The 24,481-nt window shown below is 48.2% G+C and overlaps 1 protein-coding gene across 1 annotated transcript in view; it reads left to right on the top strand.

Moving 5' to 3' along the window:
* The window catches only part of TMEM59L (transmembrane protein 59 like), a 217,185-nt gene extending 193,747 nt beyond the window's left edge, over positions 1-23,438 (top strand). Inside the window, exon 8 of the mRNA XM_078669864.1 lies at positions 19,720-23,438. Within this exon, the coding sequence (XP_078525990.1) occupies positions 19,720-19,878 (159 nt within the window). The 3' untranslated portion in view covers positions 19,879-23,438. The remainder of the gene's footprint in view (positions 1-19,719) is intronic.
* The last annotated feature ends 1,043 nt before the right edge of the window (positions 23,439-24,481 follow it).

Below are 24,481 nucleotides of genomic sequence, written 5' to 3'. Positions count from 1 at the left end.
GCCTGATGAATTCCATCCACTCAGGATCCCCCACAGACCCATGCCCTCACCACATCTTCAACAAAGCAGACTCCGTCATCGCACCACACCTCCGAGACGTCATCAACTGCTCCTTCAACTCCGCCACCTTCCCAGAAGACTGGAAACACGCTGAACTCACCGCCCTTCTGAAAAAACCAACAGCGGACCCCACCGAACTCAAAAATTACCGCCCCATCTCGCTTCTTCCATTCCCGGCCAAAGTCATCGAGAAAGCCGTCAACAACCAACTCGCCGCTTTCCTCGAAGCCAACAAATCCCTCGACCCCTCACAATCTGGCTTCCGAGCAAAACATAGCACTGAGACCGCCCTCATCGCAGCAACAGACGACATTCGAACTCTACTGGACAATGGAGACACAGTCGCCCTCATCCTCCTCGACCTCTCTGCAGCATTCGATACAGTCTGCCACAGCACCCTTCTACAACGCCTCAATAACATCGGAATCCAAGGAAAAGCACTTGAATGGATCACCTCGTTCCTCACCGGAAGAACCCAGAGAGTCCGCCTTCCTCCATTCAAGTCCGAGGCCTCTGAAGTCATCTGCGGCGTACCTCAAGGATCCTCACTCAGTCCCACCCTCTTCAACGTATACATGAGCCCCCTCGCGGCCATCGCACGCCAACACAACCTCAACATCATCTCCTACGCGGACGACACTCAACTAATCCTCTCTCTCACCAATGACCCCAGCACCGCCAAAACTAACCTACACGAAGGAATGAAAGAAGTTGCCGAATGGATGAAACAAAGCCGTCTGAAACTGAACTCAGACAAAACAGAAGTCCTCATCTTAGGTACTTCCCCCTCTGCATGGGACGACTCCTGGTGGCCGGAAGCCCTCGGAAAAGCACCCATCCCGACAGACCACGCACGGAACCTGGGCGTCATCCTGGATTCCTCACTTTCGATGAACAGACAAGTCAGCGCCGTATCCTCTTCATGCTTCAACATTCTTCGCATGCTCAGAAAAACATTTCGCTGGATCCCCTCCGAAACAAGGAAAACAGTCACCCACGCTCTGGTCACGAGCCGACTGGACTACGGAAACACCCTCTACGCGGGTACTACCGCAAAACTCCAGAAAAAACTCCAACGAATCCAAAACGCATCAGCCAGGCTCATATTAGACATCCCACGCAACGAACACATCTCTGGTCACCTTAAAGACCTCCACTGGCTACCCGTCAATAAGAGGATCACTTTCCGACTGCTTACCCACGCACACAAATCACTCTACGACATCGGACCAGATTGCCTCAACTCTCGACTGTCCTTCTACACACCCCCCCGCCAACTACGGTCTTCCAGCCAAGCCCTCGCCACTGTACCTCGCATCAACAAGACCACCATGGGAGGCAGATCCTTTTCATACCTGGCTGCTAAAACATGGAACTCACTCCCCGCTTACCTGCGCCTCACCCAGAACCACCTAGCGTTCAGAAAGCAGCTTAAAACGTGGATATTTGACAAATAATCCTCCTCCCCTTCCTAAGCGCCTTGAAACCCTCTGGGTATGTAGTGCGCTATACAAATTTTATGACTTGACTTGACTTGACAGTTGAAGGCTTAATCTGTTGGCAAATGTCACATTGAAGGACATAATCGCGCGTCTGTTTGTACAGTCCCCACCACCAGAAACGCTGTTGTAACTGAGATACAGTGGCCGAAACGCCTGCATGCGCAGACACAACACCTTCATGTGCAGCTGTGATCAATGTATTCCTGCGGTCCGAGTTGGGAATCAACCTCTCCCCAACTTCAGGAATGTTCACATAAGGAACCTTATTGGGACTTAAGTGGTATGTGTACTTCGAACGGAACCCCGCAGGATATTTACCTCCCTTCTCAGTGGCAGCAACCGCCGCCAAGATATCATCATCAATCTTACTTTTGGGCCTTGTAACTGCTGCAACTAAATATGTCGATACTGCAGATTTCGCTGCCTCATCAGCAAGCGAGTTGCCAACAGCGTGTACTCCCACGCGCTGATGACCTAGAGTGTGAATTACAAACACGAGCGGCAATTGCTCTTTAAGCTCAGCCACCCAGACCCAGATCATTTTATGTTTTATTGTGCTACCCTTGGAATCACGAAAATCATTTTGAATCCAAAAGAACAAGTTCTCATTGTAAGACTGGACACAGTAATAGGAATCACTCACAATAAGTGTCGTCACACTAGGATCTGCGTACTCCAAAGCAAGCATCAGAGCACGAAGCTCTGCTAATTGCGCGGTGCAGTCCCCTAGAGTCTGCGTGTGCACGACCCTGGACTGGAACTCATCGTTCACCATGGCACCGACCACAATGGCGCAAGCGGAAACGTAGGCGTGTTTAGAGCCATGCGCAGCCTACGCCGAGCCATCAGTATAAATGAAGCAATGGAAATCCTCCAAAGGCCGCATAGCTAAAGGAGCTGAATGAACAAATTCATATTGTAAGTACTCCTGCGATCGTAAGCAGGCGTCCATAAATAAACTTGACATCCGGGGACGTCAACGAAGCAGCCCATTGTATCCACCGAGGGTGCAAAGCTTTTGAATTAGGTACACTGGCTTTCGTAACTGCCTCCAAAGCAGGACACGGGGTAACAACCAACATGCGTTTTCCCTGTGACAGAGCACGTTCCTTAAGAATCGCCATCTGTACAGCCGTCAACACTTTCTCCACAGTTGAAAATCGCATTTCAGCCGATGTGTACAAGTGTGACTTGTAAGCAATAGGTACTGTGTCTCCTTCGTTAAGTCAGGTAAGTGAAACCCACCGTCCCAGGGATGATTCTTATCATCAGGTTGGTGTGGTTGTCACGAGTCAGTAAGAATTTAGAAGCGAGCAGATCAGCCTGCAATGATAGCAGGATAGCAGAGTGCTCAGGCAGCCAGCATGATTTGGAAAAAGTAGGTTGTATCAAAGCATACAAAGGCTTGATACGCTGGGCATAATCAGGAATGTATGTTCTCCCGAAGTTCAAAAATCCCAGCAAAGTCTGTAATTTTTTCAGAGTTGTCGGAGCGCGCAGTTGTGCGCATTTCTCCAAGAAGTGAGGAGCCAATCCTCTACTGTCATTGTTGAGCTCGTAGCCCAGGAACAACACTGTATACTCTGCAATGTGCGATTTTGCAAAGTTGAATTTGTAACCCATGTCTGCAAAGCTACAAATTAAGCGGTCAACTCGACAAAGATGCTCCCAAAGTTCGTCGTCTGTGAGATAAATGTCATCCACATACGAGCATGCATCAGGGTCGATTCTCTCCAAAAGAGAGACAATGCGGGCAGTAAAAAACCCAGGACTATTCTTGTAGCCCATTGGTAAACGTCGAAATTGTTTTTGTACACCGCCGCAAGTAAAGGAGGTCCATTGGGAACTCAGACCGTCCAAATGGTGGGCATAAAAACCGTTGGAAATGTCAAGCGTGGTCGTAAACCGCTTACGCACAAGACTATCAACCAATGCAGAGCTGTGAGTATTTTGTACTGCACAGGTACGGCAATGCGAGTTTGAATGCCGGTAATCCAATACCAAACGGTACGAACCGTCAGGTTTGGTCACAGTAAAAAGAGGGTTATTCATTGGTGACACACATGTTTCAATCACTCCTTGATATTCCTATTGGTCAAGGATTTCCGCAACGGAAGCCTTAGCTTCACGTCTAATGAGATATTGAGGTTGAGGCTGTGGCTGAGTCCGCAAAGGAGTCTCGTGGTGTGGGGAAAATGTATCCCATCCACAGTGTGTACGGTACAGAGCTGGCGCAAGAGCCTTAGCCCACTCTTCTGCAAAATTCAGCGCATGCTCCTTAGAGACTGTGTGCGCGAAACTGGGGAGGATTAGCTCCTCCCCTCGCGGAGCTGCGAGTACAAAAGGTGGGGGCCAGTCAGCCTCCGCTAACAAAATGTCATAAGTAGTCGTGAGATTTTCCCAAAATATCCCTTTAATGGTACTCTGTATGTCACCTTTTATAAACCGGACCATTTCATAAAGTCTGTCAGGGGGAGCAACTCTAGTGTCCGCTGCTTCTACTACAACATAACGGTCAGTCGCTGTCACCTTCAGTAGTGGACGCAGGGCCTCTCGCACTATGGTAATCTCCGCTGCGCTGTCCAGCAAGGTCAGATTCCGAAGTTCTCACTATCTGTGGCATTTCATTAGGAGCCACTGCTCGGGACAAGGAAGGGACTTTGGCCGCCATCTTGGGTGAGGAGGATCAAGTGAGGTCGCAGGCTAGTGATTACTGAATCACCTGGCTGGACACCTCCGGGGCTCCTATAAATGCTCACACTGAGGTGCCCGCGCAGCCACCAGACTCCTGAGGCGTGAGCCGGGAGCATAGATAGCTTTTTAAATTAAGTCCGAATTTTTATCGCATTTTTTCGTAATTTGCACTAAATTGCTTTTTCTGTGGGAGGGTTGAATTTTTAATCATTGTGCCTACCGCGCTGCTGTTTTCAAAGTAGCTGTGCTTAATCCTTCATTAGGATCCACTGCTCGGGGCAAGGAAGGGACTTTGGCCGCCATCTTGGGTGAGGTGGATCAAGTGAGGTCGCAGGCTAGTGATTACTGAATCACCTGGCTGGACACCTCGGGGCTCCTATAAATGTTCACACGCAGCGGGCGCGCCTAAGGCAAGCCCGTCTGCGCCCGTCCGCACCAAGGATGCGCCCAGCGCCAGTCATGCTGCCCCTCTGGGAGGGAGCGTGGGCCAGCCACCCTGGATGATCGTAGACGCTACACCAGTGATGAACTAACCAATATTGGTGAGCAGGGTACTGACAGGGGGTCTCTGCTGCTGTCTAACACGGCTTTCCCTATGTCAGATTTGCTGAGGAATGACACTATAGTTGGTGGGCTTTTAAACGTGAGATCCTTGCCTAAACATAGGGTTGAAATACAATCGATGTTTGATGCCCATGAACTGGACTTTCTGTGTATGACGGAAACATGGACTGTGCCAGAGTGCAAGGTTGACGCTGGGGATGCTTGCCCGGCAGGTTTTAAAATTAGGCATAGGCCTAGAGTTGGTGGAAGGGGGGTGTCATTTTTAGAGACACTCTGGATTTGCACGTCCTTGAGCTTGATGCATGTGATGGCTGTGAATTATTTGGATTCACGATCAAGAACGCACGTAGACACCTCCTAACAGGCATTATTTGCTATAGACCCCCGGGGGTCTTTACTGCATCCCAGCAGCTGTCGCTGCTGGAACTGTTTACAAACATGGCTGCTACACATAGCCAGCTGGTAATCCTTGGAGACTTTAATCTTTGGCTGAATGGCACCTTGGACGTAGGTCTTTACAATCTGACCCGTTCATGTGAGGGCCTTGGCCTTTTTCAGCGAGTCTCCCAGGCCACTCATTTAGGGTGCCATCGGTTGGACCTGATTTTCTCAGAGACCAACCTCCTTACGGTGGGCGATGTTCTACCCATGGCCTGGACCGACCACTACCTAATTAAATTATTTTTTTTATATCCGGTACCTCGGCTATTAGGACATCTAGCCTTGTGAGGGAATATGTGAGCAGAGATTGGAAGTCCCTTGGCCGGAAAAAGGGTGAGACCCCTGTGTTCAGGGTTGATGAGTGTTTCTCCCTGGATCTGCAGATTGAGACGAACTATGCCGCTCTCTGCTCAAAGATTGTCTCAGTCTTGGACTCCACTGCTCCTTTAAAAATTCATAGGAGCAGGGGGGAGACCTTCATCTCCGTGGTTCACAAACAGCCTAAAAAATCTTAGGCTGGTTTGCAGGCAAGCGGAGAGGAAGTGGAGACAGGCGTACCTGGACAGGGACAGGCTGGCATGGAAAATAAAGCGGATAGAATACAAGAAAGAGATTCATAGAGCTAAAGCATCGTATTATTCCAACAAGATTACCGATGCCCCGAATAGCTCCCGCAGTATTTTCAATATTTTAAATAGCATTACCAGCCCGGACTGTGTCAAGAATGAGATCCTCCCCTTTCAGGAACTGTGTGAGTATCTAGCTGGATTCTTCCAGGATAAAATCAATAAGATCATTGAAGACTTGGAGGTGGATCAGCAACAATCCAGAGTCAATAGCTTAGACGCATTGGCTGAGTGTGATTAGATCTCTGAAGCAGGGCCTAGTCACCCCCCCTCCCTCCATTACAATCTTGGAGCGGCCTGCGAACAGGGAGGAGTTCAGTCCCTTGTGGAATTTCCGCAGCTGACTGCAGACGAGTTTAGGGGAGTGGCCTCTGTTATTACATCTGGGTCTCCACTTGATCCGCTCCCATTGAAAATCTGGAAGGAATTTGAGGCTGAGCTTTTTCCCACGCTTCTGCTTGTTTGTAATCAGTCGCTCTCCACTGGATTGGTTCCTTCGCAATGGAAGAGGGCGATGGTGACCCCTTTACTGAAAAAGCCCACCCTTGATCCTAAGTGTTTGAAGAACTTTAGACCCATCTCTCTTCTACCTTTCCCAGCTAAAATCGTAGAGCGGGTGGTGGCAGGCACTCTCTCCAGACATCTCGAGCAACACAAGCTCTTGGAGAAAGTGCAGTTTGGCTTCCGGCCAGCCCATGGTACCGAGACGGCCTTGGTGACCGTTCTGGATGAGCTTTGTTGGCGAGCAGACAGGGGTCAGGCAGGTGTGTTGATACTGCTTGACCTGTCTGCCGCCTTAGATACGGTGAACCATACCATCCTGCTGGACAGGCTGAGAGAGGTGGGGGTTGCTGGCAGGGCCCTGGAGTGGTTTGAGTCCTACCTCAAGAACAGGGAACAAGCGGTGGCCCTCCCTCCCTTCCAATCCACCTTTTCTACCATCTTGCACGGCGTTCCCCAAGGCTCAGCAGTCAGTCCGGTGCTGTTTAATATTTATATGAGGCCTTTAGTTGCAATCATCAAGAAACATAATATCGACATCGTCAACTACGCTGATGATACGCAGCTGATTCTTTCCCTGGAGGGAGATAACTCGACCTCCTTGGAAGAGCTTCATAATCGTCTGCGAGTTGCGGCGGGGTGGTTGAAAGCCAACTCACTGCAATTTAATGCGGAGAAAACGGAGGTGCTATACTGCCCTAGTCCTAGGGTGCAAACTCTTCTACCCTGTAACTTCTGGTCTGGGTATTTCTCCTCAGCGGTACAGCCAGTGAAGGTAGTACGTAACTTAGGTGTTATGTTCAATACGGAGCTTTCTCTGGAGGCGCAGGTATCAAAACTAGTAGCTGGCTGTCTAGCTGTCATCAGACTTCTGAGAAAAATTCTTCCCCCTACTTCCGCCCCTGCCCGGGTTGAGGTGGTACGCTGCACTGTGCTCAGCAGGCTAGATTATTGTAACTCCTTGCTGCTGGACTCTCCAAGCTTTCTTATGGATAGACTTCAGAGAGTCCAGTCTGCAGCGGCTAAACTAGCTCTGGGGTGGCCGACAAGAGCCTCCTCCTCTACGGCCTTGGCCCAGCTACACTGGCTCCCGGTGAGAGAGAGGGTACAATTCAAGTCTCTCTGTCTGACCTTTAAGGCCCTGCATGATCTAGGCCCTGTTAGCCTACAAAGGAAATTTAGATGGTATGTTCCAGCCCGCAGCCTACGCTCCTCCTCTGCTAGGCTGGTGACAATACCTCGGTTTAAGAAAATCAAAGCAGGAGGAAGATTGTTTGCCGTAGCCGCGGCGAAGCTGTGGAATGCTCTCCCGGCTGAGCTTAGACACATTTCCGATCTCCCCCTGTTTAGGAGGAGATTAACAACACTTCTCTTCCCTAAACTCTAGTCCGCTATCGCCCTCCTTCCCTATGCTGTCTTGAGTCTGCAAGGGCCAGAATGCCTTTTAGGTGATAGATGCGCTTTACAAATGCAATAAATAAATAAGAAAAATAAATATCTCGCTGTCAGAGTGGCGACTTTCTTCTTTTGAAACTGTGGTCTCTTCGGCGTAGAGCCGTCCTGCTTTCCTGCAACGTCTTTCGGGCGGGGCTGGTCGCGTCCTTGTTGGCCACCCCGACCCCTGCCGCCGCCTCCATCACAGGTCGCCGAGGCCGATGAATCCTGAAACGAACGAGGAGAGCGTTGATCAGAAACCTGAAATCGATCAGGTGATTTAATCTTCGCGCGATCGCGCAAGTCATAAACACGTTCTGTGGGGGCAGGCAATGGAGACGCAGGACGGGACTCCTGTTTCTGTTGCTGTTGCTTTCCCTGTTTCTGTTTTTTAGGCCAATTTTGTTTTTTGGTCTTGGGCTGGACATCAGTCTCCGACTTCTGTCCTTGGGGTTGGTGTTTCTCTTTAATAGAAAATGGCTTGAGACCCCTACTATTGCGGCCCACGGTTTTATAAGCCGCCACAATAATCCTCGCTAACTGACGGGGTTTCTCGGCATCGGGAAGCGCCTGCAAAGCATTGGCTACCTGAAAGTTCACTGCATCTCCCTTGACATTAGCAAGTACGAGATCGCAAACCACATCAAAGGTGCCACATAGGCACATGCCCAATTCAACCGCAGCCTCGGGTCCGTGCTCATCCTGAACACGGTTAAGGACCGTAGGCAGGACAGTCGTAGACAGAGTGCCGTAACACCTCGCATAGACCGCCGCGATTGTTCTACCAGAGGTCTCGCAGTCACCGATTTCAGGGGCCAAGTCTTTAGGTAAGCTTATTGTCAGAATCCTGTGTTTCTCACCAGGAGACGTGTTAGTAAATACTGCTTCCAGCTAGTCAAATTTCTCGGCAAGCCAGAAAGGAAAATCGTCCTTATCCAGGGGACGCTTGCCCATCACTGCATTGACCATCACGGGACTGAGCTTCATGCCGCCCTGTCCCGCAGGAAGCGCCGCACCACCCGGGGCCCCGCCCGGGAGATTACGGGTCATGTATTGTACCAACGAACGAATAACGCTAATTGAGACTACATGTAGTCGTCTTAGCTCAACAACTGTACAATTGCTGTGTTGAGGATGAGGAGTAAATCCAGCCAAAACAAGCCAATTTGCGCCCGTAATGGACAAAGGACCTAACCTAGGAGCTGCTAAAGTGTGGGGGAGGGCGTCACCAAACCAAACGCGATGCTGCCATGTATCTAGAGGTACTTCCTGTGTCCTATACGGAGTATATTCATTCGGCACAGGAGTGGGAGTGTACGTGTGGAACACACCTGAAGTTCCGTCCACAGTCGGGAATGTCACCCACGAATAAAAGATTTCGTAAGGGTAAGCTACCTCTGCACTCACCACCATTATCACGGCCATGCTATCCACGGGAACATTATACTGCAGCAAATGGTTGCGCACCGCAATGCGACTATGCTGCTGAATGTCCACCGCGGCCATAACTACACAGAAAGTGAAAAGGACAAAGTAAACTTTGTAGCACAACTGGGTTGCAATTCAAGGAAACCGTTTAGAAAGATTCAAGCCTGAAAAGACCTATTACAAAAATAGGTAGGTTTTTTCCGACACCACCGTTTTCTGGAAACTACAGTGAAGGGGTCAAGGATCGAAAGATGTACTACTCAAGTGTCATGTAATAAGACCACCGAAATGTTGGGCGCCATGTCGCATGGATCCTGTTCTCCTACAGAACTGTGAATAGAGACTTGGAACCTCAGTAAGTTAGGGTGTGCCAAAACTCACCTTAGTACCCAAAATCCCCTTACCTGACTTGCTACAGTGTCTCATTGGTCATTACAAACTCCCAATACTTAGACAAACCAGAACATGGACTTAGATTACCTCAGGTAACGTGGAACACATGAACACTCTTTCGTTATACAATCATTTCAATTCAAAACAAGGAGTAAATGAGGACACAAGCATATTTGAAATGTTTATTTACTAATGTAGGGTTCTCAAGCGCAGTATCTTAGATAATACCAGCAAACATATTATAAGAAGCAAAGTAATCGGCATAGTTACTAGTTTATAGAATGCGAAAGGTGACAACATGCTAAAATGCTGAAATGAATCGGGTTTAACAACACCTAATTCTCACCCTCCCGAACTAGCATATTATATTATATCTAAGAAGGTCTCATTGGGTTTTAGCAGGGCGGCCCCATACCTCAAGATCCTAGTGGTAAGGGATCACATCATCTTCCACCAGCTCTCTGCATGCGAAGCACCATCAAGTGTGTGTGTGTGGGTACACTGCGTGAAGCAATATAAAACATGCCTAAAGCCAGAATTTGGCTGCCGCTGCATGTATGTTATGTCTAGGAAGGTGCGAAGATCAGACCTCACAACAACCACTGTGTCGAGTTATCCTTGAAGGCTTCAGCACTCACTGTACAGACACAGTTCACTAAGCAAAGCTGATATCAGAGTAATAACCTATTATTCTCGTGTGAATCCAAAGCGCTCTACTAGGCTCAAAGCTAAAACAACAGTTTGTGTCGTGTGCAAAAGCAGCAGAAAGGAAAAATTGCTTTTAATCTTCTAATAAGCTCATGCTAACTTAACACAGCATATAGGCAAGGCGTATCTATATGACATTCCATTTGTTTAAAGAGAGACTGGGATGGTGAGGTTGTATATTGTACCATAAGGGTGAGCATCTCATTCCAGGAGGCCCCTGGCTGCACGTTCCGCATGGTTGGCGGCCGCAGTGTCATCGAGCCTTGGATTGTTGTCTTGCCGGCTGCCCACAGCATTCTGTGTGAGGGCACAGTGCCCTCGTTGTTCAAAAAGTAGAACTGTATGTGGTTGATTAGTTGGGTTTTTCCCTCATGGTGCCGATAAACTAAAGCTTTCATGCGCCATCGATGTGAGGGAGGAGCATTGTGTCCGATGTCAAGCCCAAGCAGCACTAGGCTGTTGTTGCCAACACCTGCCTCTAGGATGTCGCAAGAGGTGATGTGAGGTAGGAGCTGGCCATAAATTATGAAGTATTCAATCCAGAACTGGGTCACGTGGGGGCAGGAGAAGAATGTGAATTTTCTGTCCCTCCGGTGTAGTAATCGCCATATTTCCACCAGTGCATGAAGAGTGCCCTGCCCGACATATTGTATACATTGTCCCTGCCTGCCCTATCCTGGATTGGGTCCGGTGCCAGGTGCCAATCGCCACCCACCAGCATCTGAGTTCTGCTGACGGAGGACAGGAGATCAGAGAATTGAGCACAGAAATGGGATTTACTGGTGGTGGGGGGCATAGATTGATCCAACCACAACAACTCTAGGATCCATAATTTTGCCAGCACCCATCACCCAGTAGCCTCCTCTTAAGCAATGTACAGGGTAAGGATTTCCTTATGAGGATGTGCCACATCTCTCATTTTTAGAGCTGCTACGTGAAAGAGAGGTGGTGCCACTATCCGTGACTGATTTATTGCTGCTAAGGACCGTACCCACCCATTCCCTTCTGTAGTAGGGGATCTCTGTGTATAGTCATAATCTAGTGAATAGTCCCGCCCATGTGCGTGGACCCCGGAGCAATCAAAAATAATCTCTTACAGTGTCAAAAAATGCAGAAATGCATAGACACTTAAGAGAGAATTTAAAGACAGATAATGCAGCCAAAAAGGCTACACTGTCCAGTACTTCAACTAGAAATTCCACCACAAAATCCACAAAACAGCAAAGCCTGTACAGATTTCCCCTGCTTAACAGCAAAATCCCTCAGGAATGATAGAGAGAAGAACCTGGACAGACAAGCCCCATAGGCTGCCATTATGTGGCTTTAATAGGATACTGTGCCTTTAAGGAACCTTCCAGAACCTTCTCCCAGTATCCCAGAATGCATAGCAGGTCCAACTTAGTTTCAGTTCTTTTTTCCGGCTCCTGCAAGCAGGACCCTGGAGCATTGAGCTCTCCCTTTTCAAGGGTTTTGTTGGTGTTTTTACACTAAATTCGATTTTTGGTGCTTTTAAAGTACTTTAGTGACTTTCTTCTTGGGTTCCTGCACTTCTTTATTGTCCATAATGCCAGCATTATTTGACAAATGCCCGGAGTGCTCCAGGAAGAAGGCCAAGTCAGACCCCCATGAGGTCTGTATCCTCTGCCTTCCCTCTTCCCACATCCCTGAGGACTGTGTGATCTGTAGAGGCTTCTCTGGAAGGACCCTGAAGGACAGGAGAAAAATCAGACTTCAGGGACTTGAAGAAAGAAGATTAAAGGCACGAGGTGGGTCAGGAGGGGCTCCTTCTGCCCATGCTGAGGCCTCTGGGGGGCTCCCCAGGGGCAGGAAGTCCAGCCCGCGCCCAAGATCTCCATCTGGGTCAGTTGCGATGACCACGACGTCGAGAGGGAGGTCCACGGCCAGTTCCCGGTCTCCCCAGGGCTCTGGGTTGAGAAAACGTCGCCCGTCGACGTCGAGGGACGTGTTCCGGCCGCCGTCGAAGCTAGTGTCGATCTCCTTGTCGGCGTCGAGTGGTCGACATCGGAGGACCCGGCGTCGGCGCTCGCCGTCGAGGCGACACCGCCGTTCGCCGTCAAGGACATCGTCGTCGAGGGGATCCTCGTCGTCGAGACCGCCGTCGAGACGGGAGAAGTCTCCGGCGCTGAAGACGTCGACGTCGAGACATTCAACGTCTAGACGTTCCAAGAGGTCGACGTCGAGACGTACGAAGAGGTCGAGGTCGCCGTCGAGGCACCATCGCCCGTCGTCGAGATTCCGTGGCTCGTCCATCTGGTCGGGGTCGACGTCGACACCGTTCGACGTCGAGGAGTGAGAAACGGTCGACGCCGAAGGGCCGCTCGACGTCTAGGGACCCAGGCTCGCCGTCTGGGCACCGATCTTCGGCGTCTGGAGGTCGAAAAGACAGGCCCAGGACTGTGGGGGGCTCCCCACAATCCGGACAGGATGATGGCTCGCCGGGAACGGCGTATTCCGAGGTGTATATACCCCGAAGAAGCCTTCAGCGCCTCCTTCTCTGCCTCCTTTACCAAGGGGTCCGCCTCCGAAGGCTCCGAACCTCCCTTTGCCTGCTCGACCGGCTCCGCAGGCCCCGCTTCCAGTGACTCCCCCACCCCCGGTTCCACCGCGGGCGGTGTCGATGCCCAAGTTTCCGACGCCGCCGAAGAAGACTCCTAAATCGAAGCCTCGGACTCCGGAACCGGGGAGGCCGGCGGACCGTCCCAGGCCCAAGAGATCGAGGTCTCGCTCGGGGAGACGGGACAAGTCTAGGAGTGGACGCGGATCTTCATCGAGATCCAGGCATCGCCATAGGAGGCGTCGGTCCAGGTCTCGCTCATCTGGGACCCGTTCTTACTCGCCCACGCTGTCTGATTCGCCGGAGACTAGGGTGTCCCCGATAGACGATATCGGCACATTCCAAGAGGTTCTCCTGCGCGGAGCGGCGAAGTTGGGGATCAAAGTTGAAGCGCCTACACCTTCGACTTCTGTCATCTTTGAGACGTTACACAAGAAACACATGTCTCGCCCCCTACTGCCTTTGGTGCCGGGGCTCCTCGAGCCGGCTGAACAGCTTTTCTTGACGCCGGCGGTTGTGAAGTCTGCGCCTTCCAGGCTCCTCAAGAAATACAGAGCTCCGGACTCGGACCCAGCCTTCTTGAGAAAGGACCCGGCGCCGGATTCGGTCATTGTGACGGCGGCCCGGAAGCTTCATGCCACCTCCCCTGCATCCACAGTGCCTCCGGACAAGGAGAGCCGCTGGATCGACTCTGCTGGGCGAAAAGCGTGTGGTACATCCTCCTCGTCAATGAAGGCTGCCAGTGACTCGGCGTTGTTGGGACGATACGACCGTGCACTGTGGGACTCAATGGAGCAGTTTGCGGACCTCGTTCCTCGAGACCGCAAAGAGGACTTCATGGAGATCGTCCAGGAGGGGATGCTGGTCTCTAACCAGGCCATTAGCGCCGCGGCGGATATCTCCTTGCTGTCTGCGCACGGATACTGCCACGGGATTAACCAGAGGCGCCATGCTTGGCTCCGGTTGACGTCTCTTAAGCCAGAAGCACAACAGCGTGTGGCGAATCTCCCGTTTTCCGGAGATACACTCTTCGGAAAACACGCGGATGACGAGATGGCCAGGATGAAGGCCGAGGCAGAGACCCTGACGGCGGTGGGCTTGGAGAAGCACAAAGAGAAGAAACCCTACCGCCAGTTCCAACGGCGGTTCGGGTCGCAGGGTCGTGGAAGGGGGCAGTCTGCCGGGCAACATCAGCAGCAGCCACAGCAGCAGCAGTACAGGAGGCCCTTCCAGAAACGCCAGGGGGGTAGAGGTAGACAGCAGTCCTCTACCGCTTCCAAAGGCCCGGCCGGGTCTCGACCCTGAGCTGTTACTTCCCCCTCGTCCGTTACCCGCTCCGGTGGGGGGAAGCGTTCAATTTTTTCTGGCAGAGTGGAGAAAAATTACTCAGGACAAGTGGGTGCTGAATATTGTTTGCAATGGATACAGTCTGCGTTTCACCAGCCCTCCCCCATCGATTCCTCCCGTCAGCTCACAGTATCAACTGCGCGAGCTTCAGGCGGAGGCAGACATTCTGCTAAGGAAAAGGGCGATAGAAGACGTACCTCTGTCTCAAAGAGGAAGAGGTCTTTACTCTCGGTTCTTTCTTGTCCGCAAGAAGGACAAGAACGAGTTCAGGCCCATTCTGGATTTGCGACAGGCAAACAAGTGGATTCGCAGAGAAAAGTTTCGCATGCTGTCGTTGCATCAGATCTACCCTCAGTTGCAACGAGGAGATTGGATGTGTGCCATAGATCTACAGGACGCATACTTCCACGTGCCGATTGCATGCAAACACAGGAAGTTTCTGCGCTTTCAAGTCGGCACCAATCACTATCAGTACACGGTGCTGCCCTTCGGGCTGAAGTCTGCACCCAGGACATTCTCGAAATGTATGGCAGTGGTAGCGGCTCACCTGCGGAAGAACAAGGTGTTTGTCTACCCGTACCTGGACGATTGGTTGATCAAGGCCTCCTCATTCTCGGAAGCTCAAGCACACTTCCAGAAGACGTGCGTTCTCTTGAACAAGCTGGGGTTGCACATCAACATGTCCAAGTCACTCCTTCGGAAGGCTCAGGCTCTCATGTCTACTCCATCCACGACAGTGAGGACGGTGTCTTCTCTGCTGGGATCGATGGCCTCGTGTATCTTCCTGACGCCACATGCGCGGCTGCACATGAGACCGCTGCAGGAGTGCTTGGAGGATCAATGGGACCAGAGGAGAGGATCTTGGGACGACAAGATACGACTGTCTCTGCATGCTCTTCAGTCTCTGAAGTGGTGGTGCTCGAAGGAGAATCTCCTCAGAGGGGTTCCGTTCCACAAGGACATTCCCACACAGACTATCGTGACGGATGCTTCTCTCCAGGGCTGGGGAGCGCACTCCGGAGACCTACAAATTCAAGGGACGTGGTCCCAGATGGAGTCCACGTACCACATCAATTTCCTGGAACTCAAGGCTGTGCACTTGGAACTGAAGGCTTTTCACCCGTCCTTTCAGACCAACTCTCTGCTTGTTCAGACAGACAACACGACAACAATGTATTACCTCAACAAGCAGGGGGGCTCGAGATCGCGTACTCTGTCGCAGGAGGCGCAGACGATCTGGCACTGGCTTCTGGCTCGAGGACTGTCGATAACGGCCACCCATCTGCCAGGTGTGCAGAATGTTCAGGCAGACGAACTGAGCAGACTCATTCAGGAAAACCACGAATGGGTCATAAACGACGAAGTACTAGGAGAAGTCTTCGCATGGTGGGGTACTCCAGACGTGGATCTGTTCGCCACCGCCGAAAACAGCAAATGCCGAGGCTTCGCCTCCAGGTACTACCAACCGGGGACGCTGGGGAACGCGTTATGGATCAACTGGTCGAACAGCTTTATGTACGCTTTTCCACCAATTCCCCTGATTCCGGCGGTTCTCATCAAGCTGTCCCAATCCAGGGCGAGAATGATTCTGATTGCCCCGGAATGGCCCAGACAGTGGCGGTTCACGGACCTACTTCACCGCTCTCTCCTTCCTCACATGAAGCTGCCGTGCAGGCCGGACCTTCTCACGAAGTTCGGGGGGCGGATGGTTCACCCCAACCTCTCGTCTTTGAGTTTGGCGGCATGGCTCCTGAAATAGTGCAATATGGCCATCTGAATCTCCCAGAGGATTGTATGGACATACTGAAGGAGGCTAAGCGACCTTCCACTAGGACTTCTTATGCTTACAAGTGGAAGAGGTTTTGCATCTGGTGCAAGTCTAAGAACTATGACCCTACGACATGCAAGGAAGATGTCATCCTTCCATATCTGCTACATCTGGCGCAGTCGGGCCTTAATGTCCATTCCATTAAGGTTCATCTGGCTGCTTTGACTGCCTACAGGAAAGGCCCTTCACAGACTTCCTTCTTCCAGATCCCTGTGATCAAAGATTTTTTGGAAGGCTTGAAGAAAGTGTTCCCTCCTGTCAGGCTTCCTTCGCCTTCGTGGGACTTGAATGTGGTGCTGTCCAGATTGATGAAGGAGCCTTTTGAACCCATTCATAAGGCTTCGTTGCAGCACCTGTCCTGGAAGGCGGCGTTCCTCGTGGCCATTACATCGGCCCGCAGGGTGAGTGAGATTCAGGCGTTGTGTTGCCAAGAACCTTATACTGTATTTCATGCTGCTAAGGTTGTTATGCATACTCACCCTAAATTTCTTCCCAAGGTTGTTTCTGATTTTCATATCAATCAGACTATCACTTTGCCTACGTTCTTTCAGAATCCGTCATCTCCAGCGGAAAGGTCTTTACATTCCCTGGATGTGAGGAGGGTGCTGAAGTTTTATCTTGATAAGACTAAAGATATTCGTAGGTCAGACCAATTGTTCGTTAATTATGGCTCAGTCAGGACAGGTCTTGCTACCTCTAAACAGTCCATCTCGAGGTGGATTGTGTCCTGCATACAATTGTGTTACTGCAAAGCTAATAAGACCTTAGGGGGTAAACCTAAGGCTCATTCCACCAGAGGCAAAGCTGCCACGACAGCTATGCTTCGTAATGTTCCCTTTGCAGAGATCTGCAAGGCGGCCACTTGGAAGTCGGTCCATACCTTTGCTAAGCATTACTGCCTGGACACTGATGCCAGAGCAGACGCTCAGGTTGGGCAGGCTTCGCTGCGGAATTTGTTCGCACAATAGTGGCGTAATTTCATATTCTCCACCGCCGCTTGATGTGGGGATGGGCTTGCCATTCTATTCACTAGATTATGACTATACACAGAGATCCCCTACTACAGAAGGAGTAGTTTCTGTCCTGTAACTCCAGTTCTGTAGTAGGGGTATCTCTGTTATAGTCATAAGCGCCCTCCCTCCTCCCCGGTGGAGATTTGTTCAGGTACATAATGCTACAGGTCTGGCGTTTTTTACGCCTTCAAAAAGAACTGAAACTAAGTTGGACCTGCTATGCATTCTGGGATACTGGGAGAAGGTTCTGGAAGGTTCCTTAAAGGCACAGTATCCTATTTAAGCCACATAATGGCAGCCTATGGGGCTTGTCTGTCCAGGTTCTTCTCTCTATCATTCCTGAGGGATTTTGCTGTTAAGCAGGGGAAATCTGTACAGGCTTTGCTGTTTTGTGGATTTTGTGGTGGAATTTCTAGTTGAAGTACTGGACAGTGTAGCCTTTTAGGCTGCATTATCTGTCTTTAAATTCTCTCTTAAGTGTCTATGCATTTCTGCATTTTTTGACACTGTAAGAGATTATTTTTGATTGCTCCGGGGTCCACGCACATGGGCGGGACTATTCACTAGATTATGACTATAACAGAGATACCCCTACTACAGAACTGGAGTTACAGGACAGAAACTACTCCTTCTTGAGTTTGGCTGATTTGGTTTGGGACAAGTGGATCTCTTGCAGTAATACCATGTCCACGTGCTTGGTGTGTAGGTAGTGCAAGCTCTTATCGAGTTTGATGTAGTGGGACATGCCTCTAATGTTCACGGAGATCAGAGCAAGAGGGGTAGACGACATGGTGCTATGGCAAGAGGGATACCCTGTTCCCTGGGGCAAGAGCAGTCCCACAGAGGACGCTTTGGAGGGTGGCACTCAGATGTGTGCTGTGAGGCGCACTGCCCGACATGCCGGGTGGGTGCAGGTACAACAAGGGTAGAATCTTCCTTGGAGGTAGGGGGAGAGCTAAGGCGATAGGGGTCTCGACTTTGGAGCTTGGCTTGGAGCTGGGCTGGTGGCATTTGCCAGGAACCCCTGTTTGTGACGCCTTAAGTGTGGTAACAACGAGTGCAATGGATTTGGGCCCACCCCCATTTAGCGCCTTCGGACATGCCCAAGAGGGGACACATGTTGTGTTGAGGGTGACAAAGTACAGTAGCCTTGGGCTAGTGTAGAAGGGAGCGGCATAGGTCAACCTATATCCGGGGAGCGGCTAGGGGCATGAGTACGCCCGATGTATATCTGCAAGGGGGTCCTCCTTAGGCAGACTGCCTGACCGGTAAGGGAGAGTGTTGGACGATGATCTCCCATCTGGAGTGGTGACTGGAGGGAGATTGCGGGGACCGCAACGTGGGGGGAGGGGGCAGGAAAGCGGCCTGTAAGACCACGGAGAAAAGTCGCGCTAATAAATCACAAAAGAGAGGTAGAGAAAGGGACAATCACATGAGACCGAAATAGAGGGAGTCGTCACCGTACAAAGGATATGCTCATGTCTCTGTTGGTGTTGCCGACTGTCTCCCCATGCATCAGGGGTGATCAGGATTTGTCTTTGTTCTTGTGGAGCGCCTCCACAATTTGATGGGGTCTCTCTCAATCAGACTCCTTCCGCAGTGATCCTCCAGTGCGGATGTGGTTGGGCTGGTACTTAGGTTTCCATGGGTAAGACTGTCTTTCTGGGATGTGGGAACAGACGCGCTATCCGCAGCCGTGTCCATAGCAGAGTCACTCCTGGAGTCCAAGAAACAGTTCAAGATCTCCAGGATCCGTAAAGGCTCTTGCGACGCCGTCTATCGTCTACATCATCCATGCGGGTTCCATGGGTCTGTAATTAATGCCGTGGTGTTGCAGGTGGGGTGGAGTGCAAGAAATGTATTGCGTTTGAAGGCTGCAGAGAAGGAGAGACTGCTGCTGTCAAGAAGTAGGAGTGCTGTGTAACACCTGGCTGCAGAGAAGATGGTGGTGTCAGGTGTGGTTTGGGGAAGCTTCACAGATGGCTCTGCACAGCGCACCGCTTCCGAGAATAGGCATGCTTACTGTAAGTTCGTAAAAAACTTTGCTCCTAGGTCACAACAGTTCCAGTTCTACCCATAGTTGGCAAATACTACTTTTTAAATAGCAACACAGGGGCTGGTGCCAGGTTTGGAGGAGCTGCCCTGCAAGTCGTCTTACTCCAGTATTTGGTTAGCTTCTTTCCTCCCTGTTCCAAAGTTGCTAGGACAGTAGGTCTAAAACGTAAGTGTCATTCGACTGTGTGATGCTGTATGCTAAATTGGGGTCTTGTGGTCTTTCAGGCTACCACTCGACCTCCCCTCCGCAATATGTCTGTTCACCTTAGTTTTTTTTTCCCCCCATCAGGATCCTTGTTCTTTTAACAAAGTAGCTTCATTGAAACCCTTGAAGTTGTAAGAGCAATTTACAAAAAAAAAAAATAACATAACAAACTGATATACACAGATCTTCCGTAATTTTTATTCGCTTGCAGTATTTAAGTGGAAGCCAGTTGCATTTAGGAAAGCTATTGTTTAGTATGATTCTCTACTTCTTTTTAATGTTTGTTGTCTTTGAACTGGATTTACTAATCAAAAATGATTATTTTTTGTATTTCCTTTCTTTTAGTCTATGAGCATTAATGGGGACAAAGAATATCTTGATCTGGAGAAGTCTGCCCCATTCTCTTTAGAGCCTGTTATTGCGGTCACCGTCTGCCCCACAATAGAGACTGAAGAGGCAGGACCACTGCCGGTCAAAGTGGATCTGGATAGAACCATCATTTAAGCAATATCTATGATTGCTGAAAAAACATTTCATGTTCAGGCCTTTGCCCCCTAGGTTGTGTGTCATTCTTATTTTGCTCAGTCTCTGTGGACAGTTTATAACATGTAGAACAACCAAACTACTCACAAATGTATTGGGTTTTTTTGTACCAGGATATAAGTTTTTTATTTCTCTGCCAGAGCTCCATTAGATGTCACCAGTGTCTCACCGAACATCCTTTAACTCCACTGTCAAAGTGTGTCTTAATTGTAAAAAGTTGACTCTGTGCCGTGAATGGCCACCGTTGACCGGATCACCAATGGTGTGTATTTCATCATCAAAGATAAACCCTGTCCATGAAGTAAGTCTCTGCAAACAGTCTCTTGTACGGAAACTGATGCTTTTTTCTCTGCAGAGGCGTATTTTATGAAAGCTGTGAACCATAATGCAGCGTGAACGTATCACTTTTCTTTAGTCCGAATTTTAGCAGCTGGAAGTTCTTACATGCAACTGTAGATTTATACATAACTGGAATGAGAATTTCCTTCTTGTCCCAATACTTTTTTTGAGGTTTAGATGTATAAATTACAGAGTTAATAAGGCTGTTGCAATGAAAGTAACATAGTTTTGATCACTTTAAAAGAACGTTTCAAATGTGAAATATCGAAGTTGTTTGGGGGCATAGGTTAGCACATCAAAAGCCTTTCTAGAGTTTGTAGGTTTTGTATCAGTGGGTTCTATTTACAGCACTTTTGTTGGCCAATAAGGAAAGTCTGATAGGTTTACTTTAGGCCAGGGCCGGACTAACCGTAGCGGGCACTGGGTGTTTCCCCACTGGGCCGCCAGTGTGGGGGCCGGTTTTGGGCCCCTGGGGGGCCGTTTTGTTACAGGGAGCAGGCAATATCGGCCCCCCTGTAAAAAAAAAAAAAAACAGCTGGGCCGCAAGCCCCCCCCACCTAGGGTGGCTGGCGAACAGTTTGCCAGGGCCGGTTTCAGTTCCCAGTCTGGCCCTGCTGTAGGTACTTGGAGATCTGTCAGTAAGACCTTGCTGACAATGATGTTGGAGCAGTTGAGGTAATATTTTTGGTCTTGAGATGGGATGTGAAATCCTCAGCAAAGGTAAAACTCGAAAATGCTCACCTCTATTAATTTTGGTGGTAATCTACTCTTCATATGAGCAGTTGGCTCTTGCTAATGTGGGTCATTTTCACCCACGTTCTTTCTTAAGACGATGATTAAAACAGTGCATGGGTACCAACCTGTGTAAGGTTTGTGTTTAAACTACCGAGAACTGACTCAGGCAGACCTTGACATGTACTGTTCTGTTGTATTCCACAGTACCTGGCGAGCTATTCCTCAGCTGTGCACACACTTTTAAATTTGATCTTGTTTTCCTTTCATTAACGTTATCCTTTGTCTATTTTGGGTTATCATTGTGATTAATTGAGATATGGATTGGTAATTTGCTAATATCACTCATATGTAATATCTTTTCTAATACTGATTTCCCACAGTCTTCATAACCATACTATCTAAATTTGTTTGTAATGTTCTAGTCCTCGGTTGTCCAATGTTGCTTTGGTCCACATCGAATGTCTCCCAGAGCTCTTCATTTTAAGGACAGACTGCAAATTGTTAGCATGTTGGTAAAGGGGCAGATTAATCAATGAATTGCTGGTGTGCAAAAAACTACACACATTTTAGTTCGAGCTATGCCTTTTCTAAGAAATGTAGAAGAAATTAAATTCTTAAATTACCATGGCATAATTTACTTGCCCTTAAGTCCCAATGCCTGGCAAATAACACGTTAGCTAAGTAAATACAAACTTTTAATAGTATACTTTCTTCTAAATTCTATTTGTAGGCAAGGTTTTTATTTAAACAAATGTAGACAAATGGAAAAGCTGCATTGAACACAGTTCAGGTGATCTTACTTCTTCATCACTACTTTTAGTAACCTGACTTGGACCGGTTGTTCTTTGTACTGGTGACACATCTTTTAATATTGGGTTAACAGACTTGGAACACAGCTTCTTATTGCAGACTTGTTTCTATTTTCAGTTTTCTACTGAAACTTTCTAGTTTGAATTCTAAGTGAAAACATGCAAGCATATTATTGAAAACTGGGACTAGAGATTTGCAAAGATTCCCCTCTCTCTCCCTCGCTTCTTTTTCTGACTTGTGAAGTAAATAGAGGGGCATATGAGGCAACAAACAGTAAGAATACAAACACTTCTTATTAGTGCGTTCATAGAATACAACTTGATCAACCAAGACTTTTATCTTTGCAAAGTAAATAAGTGATGTTGCATGTTTTCAGCTAGTGCAAAATGGTGAACAACGGTTGCATTCTTTGTAGCTCTCCATTTGTGATTAATTCAACTTGCCACAGAAATTCACCCACGTCTTTGTGTGAAAATAGGTACTATTTGAAATACAGGGGTGCCTGTTGTGTGGGTGAAAGTGTTAAAATTCGGTGTTTCAAAGTACAGTGTCACTCTCTCTAAAATGACAAGTCAGTAATGTTTGTCACAAGTGACAAAGGGGAGAAAGTTAAAATTCAAAGTGAAGAAAGCGATTTTAAAGAAATTGAGCCATTGTGTTGTCTAGTGGTCATTCCTGTACTAAGAAATCCTACGTTGACAGCTAGATGGTGGCATTTGAAAGTGTGTGGTAGGTCAGAGATACAGTAGTTAGATGTTTTTTTCAAGTTTCCTTGACTACTGCTATCAAACTCTGAAGAAAATATTGTGTTTTGACTCAACATTGTAATAATTGCAGAATTGGGTAGCTTCTTATGAAGCTATTTTTTGAGTTTGTGTTTTTGGTGATTTTGTTACTATCGTTTATTTTGAAGCACATTTTTCATAGAAATGTATTGTGTTGTAAATAAATGCTAGATTTCTTGATATTGGGTTTCTCTGATAACCGGCAATACCCTTTTTAGAAACCAGAATACTTTGTGTGGTGTTTTTTAAGATTAGTAACAACTACAGATTCTTTCTTTTGCAGGAACTGAAAAGGTTCATAGGACATCATTTCAATGGGTGGTTTATGTAAATGTTTTGTCAATAGATGACCACGGTGCTGGAATCCTATATTGTGCGCGGTCTCAAATTTGTTAATGAGCAGAGAGACACTGCTCAAGACTATCCTTGAGGCCGAGCCTAGGGAGCTTAGCATGATGAAAATGCAGGAACTTGTCTACATGCAGGATTCTGCACTAATTTAGTTGTAGTTAATTCACTGTGAATTAACTTATTTTGTGGAAAAAGCTGTATAGCTTAATGATATTGTATGACGGTGTCTTTCGTTTGTGTTTGCACAAGCATGCTGAATTCTGGACAGTTTTGCATGCACATTTGGTAATTTCATTGTGAAGAACTTCATTGAAGGAAAGTGCAGGATTTAAAGCCTAGCACCAGTTCCTACTGTGGATGTTTATAAGTAACAACTACTGCATGTCGCTAATACTTGTCTTTCAACTGGATAACTGGTTTTATTTTAATTATTTTATTTAATGTGTCTTGTCTTCAGTTTGTGTAATGTTAGAAAAATAAAATCTAAGCTTTTAAGCTTTATTTTGATGCTGTCAGCTTATTGAATGCGTGCATACATAAATCGTCTCTTGTGTGAGATATACTACTGTTTCTTAGTTAATATGTTGACTTTCCTTGCTTACACTTGATCAGAGCAGACTTGCATTCAACTACTCAACTAAAATGGCACTTTCCTGCAACGAGTGGTCCTTTCACGAACTTCTTTGGTGTTTGGATCCTGTCAAAACATTGGGTCAAACCATTAATGTTTCTTCCGAAAATATTTTAAAAGCAGATTCTTTTATAAACGTGAAGCTGGCGCCTAAGCTGTATCCAGACAGTATGGAAAAAATAAAAAAAGTGTAAATCAAATGTGAAATCTTGTCATTGATGCTAACAAAACAATACACTGCAACGTTATTTACCTGCAATTATGTCACTCCATTGGAATCTGAGGCTCTTTCATTGTGAAGAATTTAGTAGTGTTTACGCTTTATTAGGGGTTTTGTTAATTGTATCCTTATTAAGACAGCCTGTTGAGCTTCTGAGGGGTCTCTGTTTTATTTACGAGAAAATGTAGCAAGGGTAAATGATGGGTAACTGGAATTTCATGTGATTGGCTGGGCAGACCATGCCTACCACAAGTACATGTTCTGACTGTTCTAAAGATTGCTGGAGACACCGTTGTAAACCTAATCGGTGTCGCACAGGCTTTCCACAGAATTGAAATCCTAAACAGCAGTTTGCAAAATGAACTGCATCATGTCCTAGAGATGAAAAGGCTGATGTGAATTTATTTTGCATAAGGGGCACTGGTGGGGGTGCTTGTGTCCTGAAGAATCTCCCCTAGGCTCGTCTCGAGCTATAAAGCTTAGTGTTAATAAATTGGAGACGGTCGCACAATATTACTTGGTCTCTTGAGTCATTTCGTAAAGTGAAGAGATTAATATTGTAGACTGACCTCCACAGGGCTGCTTTGTATATCTTTAGTGATGACCATTGCCACTGCGGAATATTTTTTTCTTTACATGGATTGGGCTGTTAAAAAGCATAGAAAGGGAAACTTCGGCTTAAGTCTGTGGAAT

Source organism: Lissotriton helveticus, chromosome 12, assembly GCF_964261635.1.
Source record: "Lissotriton helveticus chromosome 12, aLisHel1.1, whole genome shotgun sequence".
Lineage (NCBI taxonomy): Eukaryota > Metazoa > Chordata > Amphibia > Caudata > Salamandridae > Lissotriton > Lissotriton helveticus.
This window is presented reverse-complemented; position numbering and strand designations above follow the sequence as displayed.